This window comes from Calonectris borealis, chromosome 27, assembly GCF_964195595.1.
Source record: "Calonectris borealis chromosome 27, bCalBor7.hap1.2, whole genome shotgun sequence".
NCBI lineage: Eukaryota > Metazoa > Chordata > Aves > Procellariiformes > Procellariidae > Calonectris > Calonectris borealis.
In genome coordinates, this window is record NC_134338.1 from 4,708,641 (window position 1) to 4,728,089 (window position 19,449).

At 51.4% G+C, this 19,449-nt stretch overlaps 1 protein-coding gene across 3 annotated transcripts in view; it reads right to left on the reverse strand.

Annotated features, from left to right (window-relative positions):
* LOC142093606 (uncharacterized) overlaps positions 1-19,449 on the reverse strand; it is an 80,120-nt gene that overhangs the window by 37,968 nt on the left and 22,703 nt on the right. Inside the window, exons 3-6 of one of the 3 annotated variants that reach the window (XM_075174948.1) lie at positions 17,128-17,245; positions 13,430-13,553; positions 11,965-12,105; positions 10,247-11,174 (exon numbers count right to left, since the gene is read on the reverse strand). In XM_075174948.1, the coding sequence (XP_075031049.1) occupies positions 11,152-11,174; positions 11,965-12,105; positions 13,430-13,553; positions 17,128-17,245 (406 nt within the window). In that variant the 3' untranslated portion in view covers positions 10,247-11,151. Of the gene's footprint in view, positions 1-10,246; positions 11,175-11,964; positions 12,106-13,429; positions 13,554-17,127; positions 17,246-19,449 lie in introns of those variants that run through there. The other 2 variants (XM_075174949.1, XM_075174947.1) reach the window with 2 other exon arrangements.

The following is a 19,449-nucleotide window of genomic DNA, read 5'->3' on the forward strand; positions in this document are numbered from 1 at the left end:
ATCCGTTGTGTAATCAGCATGTTTGGGTCCTTCAGAAACAGTTCAAACACAGGCCTTTAAACTGATTACTCAAAGTACCATCCTATGGGAACTATATTTGCAGCATGATCTCTTCCCACGCAGCTTCAGATAAAAGTCTGCAGGTATCAGTGCCAGGGGAAAGCTAAGAAAATAATTCCAATTTGGTACTTGTTTTTCCAGGGTGTGGCTAGTTCGTCGAGTCCCAAATGCTGCCCCTTGTCGCTTTATGCCAGTTCTTAGTTTAACCTTGAGCCGTTGCTCTGGAGGACGGCGGGACGGGCGGGAGCCCCCAGGCCCTGCTGATGCCTCCCACTCCCCCAGCTGCTCCCCTGCGAGTCCCCGGCCCCGGGCGAGGCCGGGCCGGGCGGCCGGGGCTCTGCTGCTGTCCTCGTGCGGCCACGCTTCCACGGGCACGGGCGTTCTTCACCTCGCCGCTGCAACGCTCGTGACTGAGCTGCGGCAGGGATCTTTCTCAGAAACATCTCATTTAGACTAACCAAAGCCTTCTTGGAGATAATGCCCTTGCTCTGTTGCTGACTGAGCTTTGACTAAGCAAACCGAAATTATCTTTCGCTGGGGAAAACATCACTGAATCTGTACTGGCCCGGACTTACCCTTACACACCCCTTACACAGGCAAAGTCCCATTTACCTGAGCAGGAACTGGGGTTAAGCATCAGCTGAGTACTGGGAGCTGCAGAGCACAACAGCGCCTGGCCAAAATTGCCACATTTTCATATCATTCATATCATTTATAATTTACACTATTTACATGAAGCAGGAGCACTTTGCACGACTGCCTCTAAGTCCACCCCTGCGGGCTCCTCTGCCGCTGCCGGGCGTCCTCCAGCCCCTGCCACCGCCACGATAGCTGCACCACGAGGCCATCCACAAACCAGACCCAGCTTCCCAGACCACCAGGATCCCTGCACCCACGCTGCACACGTTTTCTCTTTCAATTATTTTTCAAGCTGCTGTAAACACACAAGAAGCCAGCGATTTAAATCTTTCCCCCTCCACAAGAGATATTTAAAACTGAAAATACTTTTTTCATATGAATAGTGCGTTAAGTCAGAGTGTCCCAAGTCCCCCGCAGTAAACTTTGATCATGGAAAGGTCCCAGAAATAGCTGCCCCTAAATGCCATTGGCTTTCCAGCTCCTTCAGCCTTCAGAGGAAACAGCTCTCTTCTGCTAGATCACTTCATGGGGTTTTGACCTTCCTTTGCTACTCAAAAACTAATTTAGTGGGATAAATCTTGGTTTGAAAATTAATTAACATTTTCCCCTGGATTCCTCCTCCCAACGCAGCCTGTGGAGCAGGGGCAAGGCTACGAGCGTCTCCTGGATTGCTGCTGGGGACTGCTCTGCCAGTACACTGAAGTCACCTTGGGATAACCCGGTAAACCTCTGCACCAGGCTCGTCCCCGGTTCCCGCAGCCCCTGCAGGGAAGTTTTCATATCGTAACAGGAGATCAGCCTCCCGAGCTGTGGAGGCTTTGCTGTTACAAGCTGCGGTGCTGCTACAGGCAACTTGCTGTTCGCACGCCGGCTATCAGTCCGTGAATGCCATCGCTGTCCCGCTGCGTGTGCTTTTGGGGCTGCCCGAAAGGGCTGCTGGGGTTGCTGGAGGTCCCCTCTATTGCTGTCTGGGGGAACACCTACAGCTCCACCTGCCTCGCACCCTCTCGTCCGAGTTTGTAATTCAAGGTTTGGGCATGGGACCAAGCCTCAATCCAGGATCAGATCCTGAGGTTTTTCTGTCCCGTACCTAACAAACTCCTAATAACAGTAATTTTAGATTTTAGTCCTTGAGCATGGGTAGTCCACTTTTCTCTGTAGGGCTGGAGGAAGTCCTGGGTCTCTGGAAGAGAGACCAAATGGAGAAAATACCCTGCGTGCAACAGACTCCCACCGGCAGGACAGACGAGGGAGCGGGAAAGCAGTAACATTTCTAGACCAAAAGTGCCGTTTGAAGGTATTCGCCTCCACACATCTGTGTGGTGTCTGGGTCAGCGGGGCCAGTCTCTGGGTGCTGTAACACCAACAGCCCCTGCAGCAGCTCTGGAGGGCCCCGAGCCTGCAGCAGGGTGCCCTGCACCCCTGCACGTGGGGGGACCGGGGGACCAGCCCCAGCACAGCGGTGTCCCCATCCACAACCTCCCCCCGCACCCCCGTGTGCTGCAGGCACCCACCACACGCGCTCGTCCCGCTGCCGGGCTCTCCCGACGCCCCGGCCCTGCTGTGCCCGACTGCAGGAGCCGCGTCTGGCCACCTTGCTTCGCCCTGATGCAGCTGAGCACGTTCAGTTCATTTAAGAACCAGTTAATTCCCTCCTCTCCGCCGCCTGCCTGGCAATAGCACTGGGCTCAGCAGCTCATGCCAGCGCTGTGAAACTCTCCGGAGCAACCCCAACCGCGGCAGGGAGCGGGGCCAAAAGGGCTCGGCTGGGTTGGGTGATGCTTTTCAGAAGCGTGGCTGTGTGAAGCAGCCTGCCCATGCATCCCGAGACTGTGGACGGGTGGTTGAGGAACCTGCCCTTTCTTCCTGTTAAGCAGTTTTATTTTACAACAAAACTAGCTGTTTGGGCAAGCTGGAAACCGCATTTTTCCAGCTCGCGGTGGTGCCGCCCTCCTGTGGCTGGAGAACCACTCGAGTTGGAATAAAAACAGCTTAAAAATCTGATGTAACATAACCAAGTAACTAAAACCTACAGTTATGGCCTTGCCTTTGGTCTGGCTATGCTAAATACTTCAGCTTGGCACCTGAAGCCACGGCAACTCAGCAGAAATGCGAGAAAGAGGGTTGTAAGCCGAAGGGGGTTTTATCCTCAGTTACTGCTATGATCTTTTAGCTCAGCAACGTGATGCTGCTGCAGAGCGTGGAGACAGCATTGGGAGAAAAGGTACGCTGCTGGGACTCACATTTGCTACCGCCACACCTCATCATCCTGGGGGTTTTACTCACTGCTGTGGTTTTGTGTTGCCACGGTGGAATTTATGCTCGAGTACAAACGAACCTTAATTTAAAAAGTCCCATGAATAGCGTTTCTGCAGGCTGCAGCCATCGCACTGATGAGCTGTGAGGTCTCAGCCTCGCACACCGACACTGCCCGATTCGTCCCCTCCAAATGGGAAGGATCCCAGCGACAACATAAAAACTCATGGCCGAGCCCCGCGCCGCGGCGCCAAGCAGTGCTGCCTGCTGGGCGAGGGGGTGCCTGAAGACTTGCAGTGAGCCAGCAATCCAAGCACAGAGGCACCTCATTTGCTGGGCAGGATGGAAGGAAATATAAGTAACATAACATGTAAAGGAAAACTTGGAGGTGAGCTGTACTCCCAGTGCTGCCCTCACTCTGCCTTCCCGAGACACTCTGCACCCCAGCGACTGCCTCCAGGTCCCTTCTGGGGACACAGCGGGGGTTTGCAGAGCTGGACGCAGCAGGATGCGACAGATGCCCGTCTCCATATCGTGCACCACGCTGTACCAGGCAGAGCTGAGCACCCTCCCCATGCCCTGAGCTCTCCGGGTAAATGCACAGCCTGGAGGAGGCACCTCCCGACAGGCAGACCCTCCTCCTACCACCGGGGCTTGCACCAGAGGTGCAGGCAGAATTGAGGGGTGGCGGAAATGCCTCTGCTCCCTGCTTCAGTGTGTCTGCCTAGCAAAGGCACCAGCTGCAGTTGCAGCTGATGTTTGAAAAACACAGCCACGTCCTCCGGAGGAAAGCTCTGAGATATCTGTACTCAGTGCTGGAATAACAGTTTGCCTTCAGAGATGAGTGGAAGCAGTTATTTTCAGTCCATTAAAACTTGCTGCGGCAGAGCCCTTCACCTTGCAGGGTGGCAGACCCTGCCAGGCTCAGCAGCAAGCGAACAACCGGTCCACCATTAATCATAGGCTGTAACTCGACCTTCATCAAAAAACATATCTGCTAGTAGCACTGACGATTTCCAAATTGTTTTGGGCCGGATAACACCAGAGTAAGGTGGGCATGACTAGCCAGGACACGCTTACTGGTCCCACTAACTCCCACCAAGGGCTACTGGCTCTGTAAAGTTCATACACGCCAAAAGGTTTCCAGGACAGGGAGATTTGGGATAAATGCTTCACCCCAGTGACTCACTAACTTCCGCAACACATTCTGGGTTTCCTACTTGTGCTATGGCAACAGCAAATGCAACACATTTTTGTGGGGTGTTTCATACAATAACCCTTTGCTGAAGCAACTCAAGTCGCTGAAGAGACCAGGAATGCCACAGAAAAAGCATCATAGCCAGTGCCCCAGCGAGGGGCAGCAACCCACACAGCTACAGACTTTGGAATAACACACGGCCACATCAAACGTTTTGCAAAGAAGCCGGCAAGATGCAGGTACTAATGCTGCTGCCGCACCTTGGACATTGATCCGAGGCTACGGGCGCGGGTGAGGCAGCTTTCGGCTGCAAAGGAGAATTGCCAGAGGGAAGGGCAGAGCTGGTGAACAAGCACACGTTAGTCACAGGGCAGGGAGAGCGGCTGTGCGGACGGTGGAGAAGCGCTGCCGAGAGCTGGGAGCCCACCTCTGCCGCCTGCGCCCAGCGCTGCGCCTGGACTCTGCAGTTGCTGCCACCAGCGTTTTGGGAGCAAAACCTGTGTTTCACAGACTCGTCTTTTCTGCGTCTCACGTAACAGCCAAAAAAAGCTCTCCAGCAAAGCGGGTGACTGACAAGGCCAGTGACACAGATGGGATGTTTTGTATATTGTGAATGTAAAAAAACAAAATACATAGGAAAATGCTCAATCAATCAATAACCCAGCACAGGAGTTCTCTCTTTGCATTCCTAAGGAAGGAGACACAAACCCTTTCTTTCCTAACAACACTTTTGATTTTTTCTACAATATATATGATGTCAATGCAACTATAAATCAGCAACACACATCTACAGGCAGCAACAGCCCAGGAGCACATCCCGAGGCCCTTTCGACAGCTTCACCCACCAAGGCACAGCGCAGCCAAAGTTCGTTCTGGACGCGTGGTACGAGAAGGGATGGTGCTCAGCGGGAGCCGAGCCCCGCGTGTTTCACAGTGACTGTGCACAGGTCTCAGCCTCAGCGATGGGAGGGAGTTACCCGAGTCCCCTCTGTGGCCATGTAACCCATCAAAAAGGGATTTCAGGCAGAAGGAACAGTTTGCAGGGATGTTATCTCAGCTTGTCGCTGTTACCTTTCATGTTAGCAGGGAGTTTACAGTCACCCAGAGCGGGTATGTTTCTTTGTTTATTCTCATGCTAGCTTTGGTTTTTCCACTTGGAGAAACAACATTTATCAGAACAGCTAGCACAAAGACTGACTGGGAAGCCAAACGTAAGCATGTGAGCTACCACAGCACTCGGCATGAACCAGGAGAGCAATGATTAACTAATGGCCAACAGTGCCAGCACTGTCCTGGGAGCCCAGCTCTGCCCTGGGCAGGTGGAATCCTGGAGCCCACCAGCACCTCTGATTGCTGCCACCAGCACCCCTGATTGCTGCCAGCATTGCTGGCCATAGCCCCCCCAGGCCAGCTGTAACCCTAATTATTCTTTAAAAGTGACACCTGTGGTTTATTAAGCTCTTCCTCAGCTTTCCCTGTTGACACCAGTTTCTCCCACCCCCATCTTCTCCCCAGGGTGCACACAGTAGTCATCCCAAAGAATGACAGCAAGCAGCAGTAAAAACCGCCGTAGCATTCAGCTGAAGCCCCCCTCAGCAGGAAAGGACTCCCCAAGGTCTGTGGTGGGCTCTTTGCTGGGTCACACTCCCCAGCCTGGCACGGTGCCTCAAGCACAGCAAGTTAACCTGCACCGTGTTTCTCGGGGAGCACCACAGAGGAACAGGGACAAACCAGCAGCCAGGCACATTGCAATACGCTTTATTCTCCACAGCAGAGGTTAACTCCGTCAGCACTTACCCCGTCACGCACTAGTTTGTTTGCGATTGCCCTGGTTTATTGCGTGCCCTCCCAGCAATTATGCCACACTGATACCCGATGCCCAGCAACCAACCTGTGCAGTGCTATGCCAGCCTGTGTACAGGCACTCCTCGTAAACATGCTTCATTAGCTGCCACAGGCTAAAGGCTAGCCGGCTCTCTGCAGCCAGCGCTGCTGGAAGCAACAAAAATTATGCAATCACTCCCCAAGAATGTGCATGTTTTATGAGTATTATAAATTGCAAGAGACTCATGTTGCATCAACAAAATCCTGCACAGATTCAAAATTAAAAGCACCCTTGATTCACTTAAAGGGACATGTCAAAACCTCCCTTAATTGTGATAAATCCCATCCTTTCATCTGAGAAGGTGACATTTCATGGCAAATAAGCCCAAGAAATTGAGTGGAACAAGGAAGAGCTTCCTGTTTTGTGATTTCCTATAATGAACAAAGCTCAGCATGAAAACAGTAGGCTGCATGTCGGTGCTCAGTTTTTTTAGGTCTTTGTTGATCCCAGGCAGGCAGATGGAATTCATCACAAGAAGCTAATCAGGGACACTGAGACCTAGTTGCATTTACAGGGAGAAAATCTCAGGTTTGGGAGTCATTAGAAACCTGCCTCTCATAAGCACATTGCTTGCAAATTTACAGACCGTTCCCCAGCCAAACCATTCTGCTCGGGCCAGGCAGTAAAGACCAAGAGGAGAGCGATGGGAATTGTGCACAGGGGGCAATTAACCTGGGTCTGTCCCTTCTTCTCCAGAGCAAAGAGGAGCTTCATCATTCCAGCAGGCAGAGGGGTGCATGACTTGGGGAGAAGGCTAACAAGGGCAGCCAAGTGACTTGGCCTTTAAACCATCTGGCACTGCACCAGTCCCCACCCCGAGCAGACACTTCCCCCAAGCTCCTGTAGTTTGAAGGTCAGGTTGAAAATCCCCTCTCTTCCCCAGAGAAGGAAGAAGCCCTGGAAGCCTCGAGGAGCCCCACAAACACCCAGCCGGAACAACCATGCCAGGGCTCTGAGCCAGGCAGCCTCTACCCAAAGGGACCAAAGCAACCCCAGACATTTTAGGGACAGAAAAGAGCAGGACCCTTCTGCAGAGCTACTCTCACCTCCTTGCCTCTTCCAAGACTCTGCCAAACCTGCTGCTGCTGCTCCAGCTTCCCCCTTATAAAGGGCGAGAGCCTCCTGCTCCTCGCGGGAGGCTGGTGCCTCTCAAGGAGCTGGTCTCCAGCAAGCCCCTCCCAGCCCTCCTCCCACCCCAGCACATAAAGAGCCCTGCAATGACACCCTTAACCCTTCGTCCATCCCCCTGCCCCCTCCATGCCCCTCCAGGAGGGATCGGCGGCTCTGGAAATGGCTGGGTTAGTTCAGGCTGTGCCAGGAGGGCTCTGGGTGCCCCTGGGTCCCCGCTGACCACGAGCTGCATCACGAAGCGGCTGCACGGCGTGTCCTGGGCAGCCAGCAGCTCCTGCGGGGGTCTTGTCCCCCTGCAAGGAGAAACCCCCTTCCACGGGGCTTTGGGAAATCAGATTTACAGCGAGCGAGGCCGAGTCCTATACAAACAGGCTGCCTACCAGTCCCCGTAGGGCTTCATCCAAATCCTGGAGCTCCGAACGAGCTCGTAGAGAGAGCCAAAATATGAGTGTCCTTGCTGGGTCCTGGAGTCCTGGACGGATCCTAGCCCTCCATCACTGCCTCCTCCTGCCAGCGTCGGCATCAGTCCCCTGATGTGCACAGCTGGCGTCTGCGCGGGGCGGCAGCGATGCCGATGCTTCAGCACGCTGGTGTTTGCAAATGCCCTCCCTGAGGCCGTGCATCCCCGGGAGAGCTGTGCCTTTGGGAAAGGCCTCGAAGGGAGAGGAGGAATGGCTTCCTAAAAGAGAGTAGCTGCCACGAATACTGCCTTTTATTCTGCCTGCAGGTTGCGTTCTGGCAGCTGGTGATTTTAATACATTTGTATTTACTGCAACCTGATAAATAGATTTCTGGGTAAGCTCTGATGTGCCCAAGGAGCCTGTGGCATGGGCAAGCTGAGAGCCGTCTGGAGGTGAGAAAGTAGGGCGGGGGGGGGGGGGGTGTTTCCATCCTCTGACCAGGTTTACTGTGAATACCTGCACAGAGCTTGTATTTCATTAACGTTCCCCTCCGTACATGTGGATGCTTAAACAACCACTGAGAACCAAACACAGAAGGCTTTTTGCCAAAAAAGCCCATTTGCTTCAACATTCAGACAACTGCTTCCAAATCAGCCTGGGCACAGCCTTCTCCTGCCTCCGCCTCTGCTCCAACGGGATGGGCACCGGGAGCCCCGCTGCCTTCCCGACGGGACGAGCAGAGCTGCTCACGCTGCACTCCGGCCGAGGGGCTGCCGGGCATCGGGGGCTGCTGGTGGCTGCCAGCCTGGCACCGGGCCACCTTCGGGGAGCCTTTTCTGAGCTCTGGTAGGTGGAATTGCAAACAGGAAAGTGCTGAGCCAGCTGGGAACAAGCTGTTCGCCTGCCCCAGGTCTCCCTCCCAGCGATATTTTAATTCAGGCTCAAACTGCCAAAAAAAGGAGCTCCTTAATCAGCAAAGCTGGGAGGAAGGGCAGCTCCCATTCCCGCCCGCCGTGGCAGGGCGTCCCTGCGCCGCCCCTCTCCCTGGCCACCACCCTTCCTTCCCTTGCAGCCGCGGTGCCCATGGCCAGACCTGTGCCAACCGTGCAAAAAACCCTTCTCGTGTCCTCACGATGGCTGGCACACACCGAATCTGCCAGATGCTGCTGCAACTCTTGGTCTTCCTCTTTTTCCCCAGAAAGAGGTGCTGCTCTGGTGGAGCATCAAATGTCCCATGAGAGCGGCAAACTTCCCTGGTTTATGCTCTTCCAGGAAACTCATTCTTCAGCGCATTTCCAGATAGAGGAAAACAAGCTCCCCCAATTATGCTTTGCCATTTGTCTGATGTTTTCATTATCCCCGATGCAGCACCCATCAAATATTGTCTTGTACTGAAAGCCATTTCTGTCAAATTAAGTTAAAAGGAAGTAGTGGAAAACTAAAAGCTCCACATCTAATCCTGCCACCTGGAAAATCAGCAGAGAAATATAATTTTGTAGTCTTTCAAATTAAATCAGATTGTGGGCTCTCTGCTGATGAGTTAATCCAACACTGAGTGGAATAGCTCCGCTCAACCGTGACTAGGTTTAGGCATGTTCAATTCATGGCAAAGCGGTTCCAGTTCAGAGACACTGCTTTTAATTGTATGCTCACCCTATTTCTTTTAATTTTATAACTTGCCTCAACCATTCCCCATTAAGAAGCTATCGGCAGGAGGTGGCTGCTCGTGCTGCCATGGGGAGCTGTGGCCGGGGACCCGCAGGCGGGTCGCGGGACGTGTGTGCGTTTCGGGGGCCGTTTCCCTTCCTGGGCGCCTGCGGCACCCACCACCACAGCCGCATCCACAGCGGGGCTGCGAGCAGAATCAGCGCTGGTGCAGCGCTGGGTCCACCCAGCTCCCACCCACCCTCCGGGGCAGGAGACCACCATGAGCAAAGCAGCTCGAGATGTCTCCCAGCAAAACGAAGTGAGACCATGCTGGGGTGTCCCCGGCAGAACCATACCTGCAAGTCCTTCTGTTTAACCTCTGCAGAAACCTCAGCGTACGATAAGCCTCCTCTGCGGTCAGTCTGATCCTCACAAAGAGTAAAACTCCGAGCCCGTCTCTATCGGCAGCGATCACGCTCGGCCTCCCTCCGCACCTTGGTTCTCCCCAGCCCCAGCCACGCGCCACCCGCTGGCATCCCCCTCCGAGCTCCGGCCACGCGTGGAGCTGGAGGACACTGAAGCCCTTTGACCACCTGCCCCCAGGTGGAGCTGGACTACGTGGGTGTACAGGGACTTTCAGGCTGAACTGGGATTGCACCCTAGCGAGAACTGCTGAAGGAAAGAAACCATGAAGGAAATATTCATTGCACTAACGTCCCTCCTCCCAATTAAATTTTAACCATCTTGCCCCCCAAAAGCAGAAAAAATCCACATAAAAATAAGAATTATTATAAGAAAAATAAAAGTAAAATCTTTACAGACTTATTGAGTAGGGCTAGTAGGAAAGCTAGAAAAGTTTGAGCACTTCAGGAGTTGGTTTTGTTCTCTGTGACAGTGAAAATTAGACCCTTTATTGTTCTTCATTCAAAAAATGAGTGTGGTCACAAACCCCACTTCAGCATCGCAGTCCTTGGTCTGCCTCATGATTGGCTTTTTCTGTGGTTCAGTCCAAAAGCCAGCCTGGATTTCAGAGATTTACCAATACAAAAGGTTTATTATTTTACTTTTTTTACATTATTTTTACATTATTTTACAAAACAGTTGCCTCTTGTGGCACATGTCCATTAGGCTCATGACCAGACTATTACAAAGACTTACAGTTGCGAGCTACAGAAGCTCAATATTTACTGAGTACAGGGCTTCTGATGGCTTGTGCCATCCCCTCTGCGGCCAGGCGGAGCCTGGGGGCTGTGCGGTCGGTCCCACTGCAGGAACGACTGCTCCCGGAGATCGGAGCTGCTCCCCTGATGCTGCACAGGTTTCTCCTGTGTGAGCACATGGACACGCCTCACACGAAGGTCCCCAGTATTTTTGCTGGGTTCCTGGGTGGCTGGGCTTTGCAATCGCTCCCAGGCTGCAGCTCCCTTGTGCTGGCAACCTCCGTGAGCAGTCGCTCCCATCCCGTTGATGTTTTGTATAAAATTGACCTGCACATGGTTCTGTGTTTCTTTATTCTCCTTTAAAGGTATGAAGTACAACCAGAAGTCTCCCTCATGCTTTATTTTACTCTACTTTTTTTCCCCAATTGCTTTTCATATGAGAAGTCCAGAATGTCACGTCTGATCTTCTCTGGGTTTCCTGTGGGTCTTTTGGGAAATCTTAGACCAGTTGCAGTAGAAGCAGCAAAAATAATTGAAAGCGTGAAGGTGCTGAATAGTTAGCCAGGGCTTCCTTTCCCTGCAGCATTAGTCTTTGAAGTTAGAGCTGTCTTAACACTAGCTGCTGAATGAGCCTGTCCCATATGGCACTCGGCTCCTGCACCCTCTCGGTGACGGTACCATGTCACTAGACCTCTCGTCACCGCTGTCCTCCGGGCCAGGCAGCCTCTGCACCTCCTGGGGCGACGATGCAGCGAACCCTCACCTCCTCTTTTTTCAGGCCCTCTTTGCATATATTCCTATAAGAGATCAAAAAGGGCAAGTAGCTGCATTTTTCTCCTTTTGATGCAAGCCAGAACGCTCTCTCCAGCTAACTTCTGCAGTTTACTTAAGTAACTATAGACTGGAATTAAGTAATTATGGACTGGATTCATCCCTCCTTAAGCTCGCTTTCTCTGTAGAGAAATAAAGCTGGCTGAAAAAAACTTACCTGGGGTTGCTGAGGTTTCTGTGAGAGCCTTTTCAAGTTTCAAATTTAACAAGTTTAAGCATCATGAAGTGTTGTTTCTTTTCTTTGCCAGTTTGCCACAATGACTGGAACACCTGAACTAACTGAGATGGCAAAAAGCTACTCTGAAACCTGGCAAAAGGATCAATAACCGTTAAGATTAAACAGCCCTTCTCGGTGGGATGCTGCCACGGTTGCTCACTGCCGAGGTCTGCTACACCGCCCACCAGACCCGCTCCTGCTCTCCTGCGCGTTTCTGCTCTGGCGTTGAACTCGGTGCTCAGCCGTTACGCCAGTGCTCGAGCTGCACTGAAGACAGGCGGGAGCCGTGTAGGGAGGCCCAGGAGGGGCTTGTGCAAGCCACGCTCAGCTGCTGCAGCCTGGCTGGCCTCGGCGGGGAGAGCCCAGGGCGAAGAGCCGGGGTGCAGGACGCATCCGAGCATCCCGGCAAGAGGCCCTCGCACCTCTCTGGGGATGTCTGAGCCCACAGAAGACGCGCCTTCCCTCCCCACGGTTTCAATGGGCAGGGAGTCTGAGCAAGTCGAGTCTGGTTAAACCTGCGTGGGCTCCCCACAGCTCACCCAGCCCAGCTCCGCGGGGACCAGCGAAGTGCTTTCTGCTCTTCCTGGCCTGGGACCGGCATCTTCTCCCTGAGCAGGGCTGCCCGCATCCTGCCAGAGCTCTGCCTGGGACTGCTGACCTCTGCAGGCAGCAAGGCAAGACTGCAAAGATATTATTAATGACAATAGCTATTTTTATAGAAAAGCGGAAATGAAACAATTTCTTCAAATAAAAAACAAAACAAGGGTAAACATGAATGAGGTGGTTCATTCTGAGAAGCTTTTCTGGTATCAAGAGAAATGATCTTAGCACAATATGGTGTTTTGGTTTGGTTTCTGTTTTGTTTTCCTAATTCACAATGTGTTTTAGCATCTATGCAAAATATCCCTCAGGCTGCCAATGGCAACAGGACCCAGAGTGGTGATTTAATGTAAGAGAATACGTTCTCTTACACCATTTATCCAAACTCTCCCCTTCGCGCTGAGATGTCATTAAACTGCTTTAAACCATGTCCAAAGGCTGGATCTGCATCCTGCACCTCCTCGGGCGGTGCCAGAGGAGTTGTCCCTCTGCCGCAGACCTGCAGACCGATGCTGTCATCTAGTGGCACCTACCTGCTCCCTCCAAATGCCACCTGAGTCCCCCTGCCAGCCACCCCGCCAGCCTGCCCTGCTGAGAGGAGGAGGACATCTACCCTGGAAGCGTCACCCTGGGACGTGCACAAGTCTCATGGTTACCCAAAGACATTTTGCTTATGAGGACAGTGACATTCATCAGGTCAAGCTGCATGTGTCAGCGAGGACATACAAATATCACTCCAGTGGACACACGCTGCTATTCTAGAGAATTAACAACCCATCATAATAACGAATCTAAAGCAAAGGCTGAAAAGAAAGCAGGCAATAATTTCTGCCGAACATCGCAGCTGTAACTGCACAATGGGAAAGAAGCTGCTGGGGGAGCAGCCTGACTCAAATGAATCATGACAGGAGGGGAAGGAGAGTCTGAAAGCCGCTCCTTTGACCTAAGTCTAGCTTTTTTTCACGTGCAGGGAAAACAGTTTGCACTGCTGCTCCTCCTGCAATCACGATGGATGCTCGAGAAGGAGACGAAGAATTTATCACTCCTCTCCAGGCAGGTGGTGATAGATATCTGTGGAGCTGCGGAATTCCCCCAGACCCGATAAGAAATCAATCTCCTGGAAATGTTTCACTAGCCATATAGAGGGCTATCTGGGAACTGCCAGGTCCTCCGGTGCATGGCTTTACCTGCAATCATCTGGGCTGCAGCATTTTAATTTGTTTCCTTTAAAGAGACTCAAGGGTACCATAAGAGGCCGTTTCCAGGATTCAAAGGAGACGTCAGAATTTGATCTCTTTCCATGGCCTTGTATGTAATTACTGGAAAGAGCGAGGGAGGCAATACAGATGCAAAGACTCAGAGAGGTTAAAAGAAGTTATTCAAAGCCAGCAGACAGGAACCTACCTCTGCCTGGATTTGGTGGAGGCACGCGGGAACTGCTAAGCAGGGAGGCAGGACCAGCGCTAGTAACAACAATCTTGCGAACTGGAATTGTTGGGGGCACGTTCCCTGGGATTGGTGCATGGACCTGGAAAGGAGAGCAATTACTGCCTTCAAGCTGCAATGAGGACAGCCGGAGGTTCAACTCCATCCATGGCCTGCATTTAATTTCCTCCATCCCTTTCCCATCCCCACTGGCAGAGGGCTGGTCCAGCCTGGGTACCAGGGCGCGTGGGTGCACGAAGCAGCGTGCAGTGCTCCAGCAAGCTGTGCTGCAGTGCAGCCCTGGGACAGAAGCTGTCTTCAGAAGAGCGATGGTGCCCAGAGCATTGCCCAGAGAAGACCACAAAGGGGTCGTCAGCAAGTGAAGCGGAGGGGACCTAGTCCTGCAGCATCCTTCTAGCGTAATTACCCTGGCATTAAGATAATTTTCAAAACACTTTTTTAGTTTCTCCTTGAAGGCATGTTTGTCAGCTGGGAAACAAGTCTGCCCACAGTGACCAAAGACAGACGAGCCGTGCGGGTGTTTCTGCAGCACGCTCTTCTGAAGGATCACCCCCCAGCCAAGAGGGACTGCTCTCCTGGAGCAGCCTGGCTGCCTGGCAAGGTGTTTCTTTGCACTGTGTAACTGTAAAAGCTATGCTACTTGTGACACTTATAATACCCCAAAGCACTTTGTTTCTCTCCTTTTTTAATTGCACCTTGCCCCAGGGCATGACCCTCAGCACCACTGGTGGCTGAAAACCCATTTCAGGCTCTTGGCAATATCCAGCTCATCTGTCTTTAACTTGGCTGCTCTGTATTTTAACAGCCTAAGTGACTCCTCAGCACTGCCACTTTGAGAGAATTTCTTACGTGTCATCTAGTTTTAGTGCTATTCTATTTCATTTGCTACCTTAGCTTAATCATTTTTTAACACTCTTTCAGTTTGCGTTTCTCTCTCTTCTCATCTTCATCTGTTCCTGATATTTTATTTTTCCAATAAACTAAGTAATTTAATGGCCTTAATTCCAAGCCGTTTAGAGCATGGATGTGGAGGCTGCAGAAAGAAGTCCCAATTTAAATCTGTCAGTCAAACGTAATTTAATCTATCATCTTTATATCTAAAACTGCTCCATGGGAAGGAAAGCATGACTGGGATTCAGTTTACCTTTAAAACATCCAGCTTTACAGCTTTCTAGTGCTTGCTTTTCTTATGCATGGGCTATTAGAAAATGATAAAGTTGTATAGACTCTGGACAACTCAAAGTCATGACTACTTAGGTCCAGAGGCGACTGCACAGGCTTTTAAGAGCCCGAGGACATATCCACCACGCATGGACAGAGTCAAGGAGCTTCAGAGTGAAGACTCTGAATGGGGAACGCCTCCAGCTCTTCCCTTAGCTCCAGCTCCTCCGTCCCATTTCAGTAGTGCACGACGTTCACCTTTAACAATCAGCCCCAGGACACGTGCAGCGTCTGGAGATGCACCTGTGAGAGCAGCAGAAATGCATATCTCGCCGACAGCTGCAACATCTATTTAATTACCCCCCTGCTCAGGGCCCGAACAAGGAGCAGTATCAGGCAGCAACAGAAAATGTTCAACAAGACTCACTGCACAAGGTGCGAGCTCCTGAAATCAATCCATGTGAGGCAGAGCAGCTAATTACCGTACAAGCACGCAGGACACTTCTCAATCCCGGCTCTCAAGTCCCCGGGGGTTACAGACACAGAAAGGGGTTTTCGGTGGCTCGAGCACCTTGGCTCAACAGGCTGCCACGGGCTTCCAGCACTGCCCAGGCTCCTCTGCAGCGTTCGGTTTTGGCACTTTAGTCTGATTTACATTTTCCCAATTTCACTAGGATCCCAGGAGATCCATGTAACGTAAGCAGGCTGCAATATCCCCACCCCAGCATTAAGAGCGAGGATCCTAAATGCAGCCAGGCTGTGTTAGAGAGCTGCTGCATCCTGCTGCGAGCGCAAGGGATGGGCAGGGAGGAGCATTAAATCCTGACTGGGGAGGATGGACCAGGAAAGCGCAGCCCTCGGGATGGCTGGTGGCCAGCAGTCCTTTGGGAAGAGAGCTGGGGTGAGAGAGCTGCCCCGCATCCACCCCGAATGCCATCTCCTGAGGGAACCTAGGGCATCTCTGGGTTTGAACCAGGAGCACCCGCTCAGCTGGATGGTGCTGGACTTGTCTGTGTCACGACCTGTACAAACAAATCCTCCCGTCTTCTTCCACGGGTGAAATCAGAGGTTGGGAAGAAGGCTCACCACGTGAGAAGAACCCATTAACCTGGAGCATCAAGTACTAAATGATTGTACTCCACCCGTGAGATCAGTGTGTAACGGAGATGCCATTCTTCATGAATAATTAAGGACCTTTCATAAAAATTTTAGCAGCAGCTGGATACTGAACGGGTGGGTGAGGGGTCCTGGCTACCTCCGAAGCTGGCAGCAGAGCAGCGCATGGCACAAACACAAAGGCACAGGATCATGAGCCCCAGCGTCCCAGAGCCTCAGTACTGTTGACTTCTGTCGAGCACTTCTGCTCATCTGCAGAAGCGAAAACACCTGGTTGTATCTCAGGGTAAATTTGCAGAACTGGACCAAGTAATTGCTCTTCTAGAAAGTTCTCATTGGTTGTTCTTTGTTTATTTTCGTGCTGGCTATGCGAGAGAAGCTTTGAACCAGGTCTATTAAAGCCCAAAGAAGTCACTGCATGATTTCACCCGAGCCGGAGCATTCAAAAGCCGCGACGGTCAATATATTGTCGGCTGCAGTAAACAGCCTGAGAGTCGGGCGCAGCAGCCATTTAGCAGATGACCACATTTTATTCTGGCCCTTATTTCATCCTGCAGCAATTAGCCAAGAAAAAAAGGGCCTCATCACACCATCATTTCAGCCTTACGTATTCCGGCGTGTTTAGGGAGACAGAACGTAGAGGTACCTTCTGAATCCTGAGTAAAAACGCTATTAATGTCTGGTAGCGCACATCAGAGTTTTCAATGCTACAACATGAGATAACAGCTACTCATCCCTGCTGGGTTTTAGCCATCTCAGGAGATGACTTTTGACAAATCTGAGGCAATCCTGAAAACGTGTGTGTGCCAGGAGGGGGAGAATATGCAAAAGGGTTTTGTACAAGGGATCAGACCGTCCTGACAGTATGAGAGCACTGTATTGCACTAAGAGCGCTGCAGAACAAGCAGCTGCTTCTGATCCCGGTTTGAGCCTGCATCCCAAAAGACGGGTAATAGAAAACTGGAATTTCCCACCTCCGGGCTTTTTCCCGCCCATTAGACTGTCCATGTGAACGTGAACAGGGATCCCTGTCCTGCTCCAGAGCAGCGAACTCCACCCCTGGGGTCCCTCCAGCTCCTGTTGCAGGAGCTGCACTGCCGAGCCCCGCACACCCCGCCGAGGGCACGGGAGCATCACCGGCAGCGGGTGCTGCTGGTGTGAGCCCCACACCAGCACTCACACGTTTAACAGATGTTAGATCCTTCCCCTTTGCTCCACCTCGAAATAAAAACATAAATCTGATGTCCGTGTTCTAGTATTCTGCAATAATATCTTCCCCATAAATATCTTCTAAATAGTCCCAACCTCAAACACAGTGCTAATAAAAGCACTCTTTATGGTTATTAGACAAGTGAAATGTCCCTGGACTGAACAATTACCTTCAAATATCTGTTCAGAACTGGCTGGGAGTGGAAATCAGTTTCTTCCTCCCCAGGTACAAATCCATAATGAGGATTTATTTCTGAGGCAGTGGGAATGAGGTAATCCCTCTCCTTCCTGAGGTGAGATAAGGAGCAAAAAAAAAAAGAAATAAAATGGTACAAGTTAATACTGAAGCATCTGGAAAAGCAAATGATTTGCAGGAGAAATGGGCAGGAGGTCAATAGCATAGAAAAGCTTTAAATAATAAGAGGGGCAAATGACTGGTTTGCCTAACGCTGTCCTGCAAAGGGGAAAGGCAGGAGAAGGCTGGTGTGGACGCGCTGCCAGCCTGGCTGAAAGCTGGCAGTGATGCACGGGGCGAGGAGAACCGCCTTCGGGTCTCTGCACCGTGCGGTGCAGCACAAGCCTGCCTGCCCTCCGCCGACAGGGTTTCTGTCTGGTGCTGCAAACCTTCCTACGGAGGAACAGGACTTGGAAAAGCACCATGAGCGTGCTGCGATTCAAAGGGACCTGCGCTTCGTGATGCTGCCACTTGACGTTAACCGATTGAGCAGCAAATGGCTACAGCAGCCCATGACAAACAAAGCTAAGAATAACCATTTTTAAATAACCAAAACGCCCGTAGCAGAACAGTCTGGTTTTTAACATGGGACTTTGAATATAGATTGCAAACCCCTCTGCGGGCAGCAGTGTTGAGCCCCCCCAGAGAGAAGGAGCCCTGCCAGCCGGGAGCAACCTGGGAGCGGGTGTCAGCCCCCTGGGACAGCCAGCACCCCTGGGGCCTCAGCCCTCGGAAAGCTTTGATCTCCAGCGGCATGCCCTGCGCCGGCAGCTATACCCTGGTCTCTCTGTCTTAATGACTCCAGACCACACAGACAATGCTCTTTCTTTCTATTCCATACTCTTCTATCTCACTCTTTCCCACGAGATGAGTGATTATCAGCAACAAATACCTGCTCAGCAGAGGAGGGAAGACAAATATGCTTTTAGGCCTGGAATATGCAGCTACTTATTACAAATATTCGACAATGTTAGGACAGTGACTACCAGTCTCTCAGTTATTCTCCATTGCTCTAACATCCATCAAAAATTAAGTCCAATACCTAAATCACCTGTGGGAGCATTGAGAAGCGGTCTGCCGTTCTAGTCCTGCCAGATGACAGACAAACGCTTAGGACAGACAGACACTGAGCTACACCGTGGCCCTGTAACAAGCTGGGGTTGCTCTGACATAAGATAAACCCGATGCTGCGCAGGGTTAGTGCCAGCTCTCCGCTGGGCTAGACCCGAGACGCGGCAGCCACCCTGCTCCCGCTTCCCGGCTGGATTGCTGGCTGGAGAATTGGTACGAAAACAAACCGATGTGGGGCATTTTGTGGGAACAGCTTTTTTATGTCTATTTTGTTTCAGTAAAATAGTTACTATAATAATCCTACTCTGGTAAAACATATAAAATTGCCATAAAATGAAGCGGATGAGAAGGAATTGTATCATCTGGGAAACAAAACTGTCGCCCAGTCTCTGTTCTCCAGCAAAGTCACAGTGCATTTGTAAAACTGCCCTTTGCAAATGGAATAATTTGAGGAACAGTGTAGATTAGGATAAAGGTGTGCATTTATGGGAAGCAATTGAGGAAAAACAGCTTGGCACTCTCCTGGGATTTGTGCTCTGCATTTGCTGATCAGCTTTGTTTTCTGCTGAACCCCCCTGGTAGTTCTGTAGTAGGCAGAAGAGGAATTTGTTGATGCTACAGAAAATCAAGTCCTGCACAGCAGTCAGTAGGAAATAATGGATATCAATTACACAGCTGGAACTGCTGACTTGATCAGATTTTATAACTCTCTACTCTAGGGGTCTTCTAAATAAATCCATTGAGAGAAGTGTCATAGCTTTTATAGCAATATGTTTCAATGTTGTATTTTCTATGAAGGACCAACTCGCAGTTTTACAAAATGCTCCTCAGAGTCTCCCATAGCCTCATGAAGGTATCAAAATTGATGGGAGATGGACATGAGCTATTTGTTCTCTAATGCAGGGACCAGTTTGCCATAACGTCCGGAAATTGCCACCGGAAACCAGACAGATTCCTTCCTTTCTGTTTCAATCCCGTTTACAGCACAGGGGCAGGCTCCCGACGAGTGATTTAATAAGAGCCTCACAGCAAGGTGCTAAAAGATCGGGTCACCTAAAAGCAAGTCGCCCAGTGAGGGGTACTCGAGATTTTGTTGCAGTCTGAAAAGAGCATCGTCCCATGGGTGTGCGAGCAGCTACCCGGCCCTGCGAGGAGGGGCCGCGCTTGTGCAGGGCAACAGCAGACA